The following is a 5,191-nucleotide window of genomic DNA, read 5'->3' on the forward strand; positions in this document are numbered from 1 at the left end:
TTACAATTTGACTTGTATATTGTATTATTATTTCCTTCAAAAGCTAATTGTAATTTTCCAAGTCGATCCAAAAGTCAAGACTCTTTGGAAGAGCTTGGTCAAACTTAGTACTACGGAGTAGTTATGACCTCCTCTCTAATGGAGGAACTATTGATATCAACTTCATTGTATAATTACAATGATTAATTAAAAAAGAAGAAAATCCTTTTAATTAATAAAGAATGCACATTTTTAAAACTTGTTAAATTTTAAGTCTAGCCATGCTTCTAGTTATGTAATATGCTAGTATGGTATAGCTTTATGATTACGAGTATAGTATAATGATTAAACTTGAGGTTATGAGTCTCAATCTTGTACAATCTATATATTTAAACACATAAAATGAAAGATTCATTAAATGAGGCATCACTCGACATGTGAACATGTTGTTGAACATGTTGTTTACCTGTTAAACATATACAAAGTATAAAGTAGTATAGACACGTGTAATTTTTTTTTTTTTTTTGTGTGTTTTTTTTAGTTGAAATGTTTTTTTTTTTTTTTGGTTTTTTAAATAATATTTATATATTGCTCAACTACTCGTAGTAGTAGAGAAAAAAAGGCAGAATGATGATTAGAAGAACGAGCGAAAGGGTTTATATCAAATCAAAAGAATCAAATTAAAGAACGATGAGTCAAAGTACAAGAATGACTCATTATTAGAATCAAATTAAAAGAACGAGTGAAAGGGTTTAAATAATGCCAAAATTTTGCTATTCATATTCTTAATCGAAAAGAATTTAATTAGTTAATTAAGTCAAATTTGGTTGCTAATTTGCATATTAATGATAATTGAGTCAAATTGATTTGCTTATTAATTTGCTAATTTGATTTGATATTAATGAAAACAAGAACTACCATTAATAAGCAAATTAACAACTAAATTGGACACAATTATCATATCAAATTCTTTTCGATTAAGAATATAAATAGAAAACTTTTGGCATCAATTATAGATATCATAGGTTTCAAATAATATATTATAGATATCATAAAAAATTAAAAATCAATTATCAACCGTGATCAAAATTTTTACATTAATTATATATTTTTTGCAAATGTTTGCAACGAACTAGCAGAAATTCTAACCATAGTACTGAAAAATCATGTCAAGTACTATAAAATGTTATGCATTATTAAATCAAGCGTAATTTGCAACAAAATCGAGTGTAATTTGTATAAAAATCAACATAAAAACATCGATTAAAATTGAAAAGTTCTCTACTTGTTAAAGTATTACCTGATTTTGCAATAAGTGCGGATCCAGAAATTTTTATAGACCGGGCCGAAGTTATAAAACATTTCAAATAATAAAGCCATAAAGAGATATGAGTTTAAAAAGTCCACAAGGAAAAAAAAATAATTAAAAAAGAAATGTGCACACAAGGGGAAATTGAACCCTTGACCTTCCAATTCTATGCAACAAGTAACTAACCAACTAAGCCTACTATAAAACTTTAATATTTGTACAAGATTTTTATTTATATGATATCAAAATCTGGGCATTGGGGGCCCAAGGCCCGGATAGGCCCCCCTTGGATCCGCCTATGTTCCAATTAATTTGTGATAAGTCACGAGTTAAACGTTTGCATCATAATTTGAAGAACGGGAGTGGAAAAAATGCATCTTTGAGATAAAATTTGGGCAATTAGATATTGAAAATACTCGAATTTGCTATTAATTTGTGAATTCAAGTGAGGAGTTGAATGTTTGCATAATAATTTGAAGAACAGGAATGGAAAAAATGCATCTTTGAGATAAAATTTGGGCAATTATATATTGAAAATAATTGAAGGATTAGTGAGAGAAAGCATGCATGCATGCGCTAAGAGAAGAAGTTCTATTTTTGGGGGGGTGGTAGAGAAAGAAAGAAATTGCATTTATTTTCAAGGTTTAATCACAATGCTTTTAGTTATGGATTTTTGGTTGATTTTATGTAACATATGGCTTAAGGCCACGCTCATCGATCACTTGAATAAACAAATTAAAAGGACACATCATAATCTAAGGGACTACTCGTCCGATCCTATATTCACATAACTTTAAGATAGATACTCACTTGATCTTATAAAGTGGATTTGCTATCTTGATATGATGATGAGAGTGCAGCTCATGCATGCCCGAGAGTCTAACTTGATTAAGTCCTAAGGAAAAAGTTAAAATTAATTTTTTTAAATTCTCTTTGGTAGCCATCAAGTTTTGCTAATTATCTTTGGTGACCAAAAACTTTTTAAATTATCTAAATTAGTCATATAATACTATAACTTAATTAATTATAACACTAATGACCATTATTAGCTACTTTGAAGACTAATAAGTAACTATGGTTAACCCATGGTTAATTTTCAAATTTAAAAAAAAAAAAAAAAAAGTTACCTTTCATCACTTCCATAGTTTCACGTATTAACTTCAACTAAAAACATCACTTCCATTTACTCATTTTCACATAAACCATCCATCTCCACCATAATTCGAAATTCAACACCATCTTCTACCTTTCAATTCTTCAACCTTAGAACTAGGATTCGTGATTTCTGAAATTTTCCACCAAATCAAAAAGAAATTGGGGTTTTTTTTTCAACCATTGGAATTTACAAATTTCTAGGCTCTGATTGAATTTGACGGACAACGTGTGGGTTGTGGTTGAAATTTTAACATAAAGATCCGATCTTATTGCGTAAATATTCAGTTATGTACTCTAAGTTTTCAATTAAGTTCATTGCTATCGTGCTCTTGAATTTAATGTCCACTGTTTTGTGATAGCATGTCGTGTTTTTCAATTGGAATGTAGGGTTTTTATACCGTGTTTAATGAGTTTTTTCGTGAATTAAATATAGAATTAGGGGGTCATAATTCTAAAATTTGATATATATATATATATATATATATATATATATATATATATATATATATATATATATATATATAAGCCTATTGTGTTGTATTTGTTGACCAAATAGTGCTAAGGTTTCAATACAGGGGTACGGATACTGATGTGGTAGTAGAGGATATTGATAAGGTCAACCTCATTGACTTAATTATTGAATATTGGGAGTCAGTTAGAAAGAATGGGAAACCAACACCTTTGAACCATCAAGTTTTGCTAGTTACAACAAAGATTAAGACAACCCGCATAATCTTACCGTTATATAAAGAAGGGGAAATGATTTTGGAGGGAAAAAGATGGTTATAGTTTGGAGGGAAAGTAATATATAAGGGTGTAATAGTAATTATATTACTTAATTACACTTAAATTAATCATAGTTACTTATTAATTTTAAAAGAGGTTAATAATAATCATTAGTGTTATAATTAATTAAGTTTCAGTATTTCCCTTAAAATTATTTAAGAATTAAGATGCTTGCCCATGGTCCGTTAAGTTTCTTTTGGGCATAAATATAGCTTAATTCATTAGAAAATTCTAATACTCCCTACTACATAGTGGCCCACTTTTTTTTGAATGGACATAGTGCCCCACTTTCATATCCTTAAAGTCCCAACTCCAAAGAAATATTAAATAACACCAAGTCGTGCGAATTCTACGTAAAAAATTCACAAAACTACTCTACGTTCGTCCGTTGACCCGACCCGGTCAATACTCGTATGTCTCAAATCTTCTATAAATCATGCATTATTCTTTCTCCTTCTTATACTTCACTTTCATCATTTCCTATTCAACACTCCATTCATTTCCTCCACATTCTCAGATTAATCTCTTTGTCCCTCTCTAGTAATCTAGTCTATCCCCCTTGTTTTTCCACTCGTACGTGTTACTGAAAAAATGCAAGAAATTCAAGTAAGTCTTCTTCAAATACATGATTACACAATGTGATGTATTGATGTAAAGCTATCAGTATAGACAATATGTTCAGAATTAATTATCACGTATAATAAGTTAGTTGATTGTTTAATTATTGTTAATGTTGTATGGCTTTTGTGTTCATTTTTATTTGTACTTCAGAAGGTGGTATTGGCATTAGATGTACACGACGATAAGAAATGCAAGAAAAAGGTCTTGAAGGTTGTCTCTTCAGTTCATGGTATTGATACTTTGACTTTTTATATTACTTTATAGATTTACGGAGTATGTAGCAAAGCTTGCTAATTACATCATATGAAGGAGTGCATCTTACAAAAAAAAAAAAAAAACAGTTCACATGCATAACATGTAATATTTAGCTTTTTAAATTGTGCCATATAATTTAGTATCTTTCTGATAATATAATGATTATATTAATCCATACTAACAATTGAGAAAATATTTTGTTTTTAAATGTAATCTAATTACGATCTATTTTGGGATATATAAATAATTGTGGTAACTAACTTTTCTATTGCTTGTAGGAATTGATTCAATCTCATTGGACATGGAAAAGAGGAAGCTAACCCTAATAGGAAAAATGGATCCATTGGAAGTGGTGGGAAAATTAAGGAAGACGTATTATACGACCATAGACACAGTTGGACCTGCAAAAGAAGAAAAAGAAAAGGATCCTGAAATTATCCCTATCGTTTACGATCCATGTTATTACCCTAGGTGTTACTGTATTTACTAGCTATCATACTTGTGTGTTATTACATGTACTAGCTAGGGTATAATGAACGAAGTTATAGTTTATTTTGTTACTATATTACGAGTACGATAATAGGGTGTTTTTTTTTTTTTGTTTGTTTGTTTATGTTTATGTTTGTGGCCTTCAAATTTAAGAAAATATAGAGATATTGTGATACTCATATTATAATACTATAATAATAATATAATCGTTTTTATGATGATCGTGTTATCATTATTAGAGGATTTAGAGTTTATTAGTATTGAAGATGGTTGAATTTTTCTTAAAAAAAAAATTTATGTTTTTGGTTCGATTTTTCTATATAGTAACCCTCTAACTTTCACTTTTCTACGTTGTGCCCCTCCATTTAGAGCTTTCCACACTGTAACCGCAAAATACATTTAGTTTCTATATAGTAACCTTGTCGTTATCCCGTCATTAACAAATAGTGGGACCCACTCTCCACTTATTAATATTTTTCATCGATTTGCGTGTTGAAAATTGTTCTGTTAAAGGTTTGGGGGCTATTTTGGGTCTTAAGGGTCCAAATTGAGCTCAGGTGACTAAAAAATAACGTAAATGCCTCGTTTTGCGTATTA

General features: G+C 29.4%; 1 protein-coding gene across 1 annotated transcript; it reads left to right on the plus strand.

The window, feature by feature from the left end:
- The first annotated feature begins 3,496 nt into the window (after nt 1-3,496).
- On the plus strand, nt 3,497-4,930 carry LOC110736073 (heavy metal-associated isoprenylated plant protein 39-like). Its single transcript, XM_021916217.1, has 3 exons — nt 3,497-3,835; nt 4,001-4,079; nt 4,384-4,930. Exons 1-3 carry the CDS (start codon nt 3,821-3,823, stop codon nt 4,593-4,595), a joined length of 306 nt encoding a protein of 101 aa, XP_021771909.1. The 5' UTR covers nt 3,497-3,820; the 3' UTR covers nt 4,596-4,930.
- The last annotated feature ends 261 nt before the right edge of the window (nt 4,931-5,191 follow it).

The sequence above is a fragment of the Chenopodium quinoa genome, unplaced genomic scaffold (assembly GCF_001683475.1).
Source record: "Chenopodium quinoa cultivar QQ74 unplaced genomic scaffold, ASM168347v1, whole genome shotgun sequence".
NCBI lineage: Eukaryota > Viridiplantae > Streptophyta > Magnoliopsida > Caryophyllales > Amaranthaceae > Chenopodium > Chenopodium quinoa.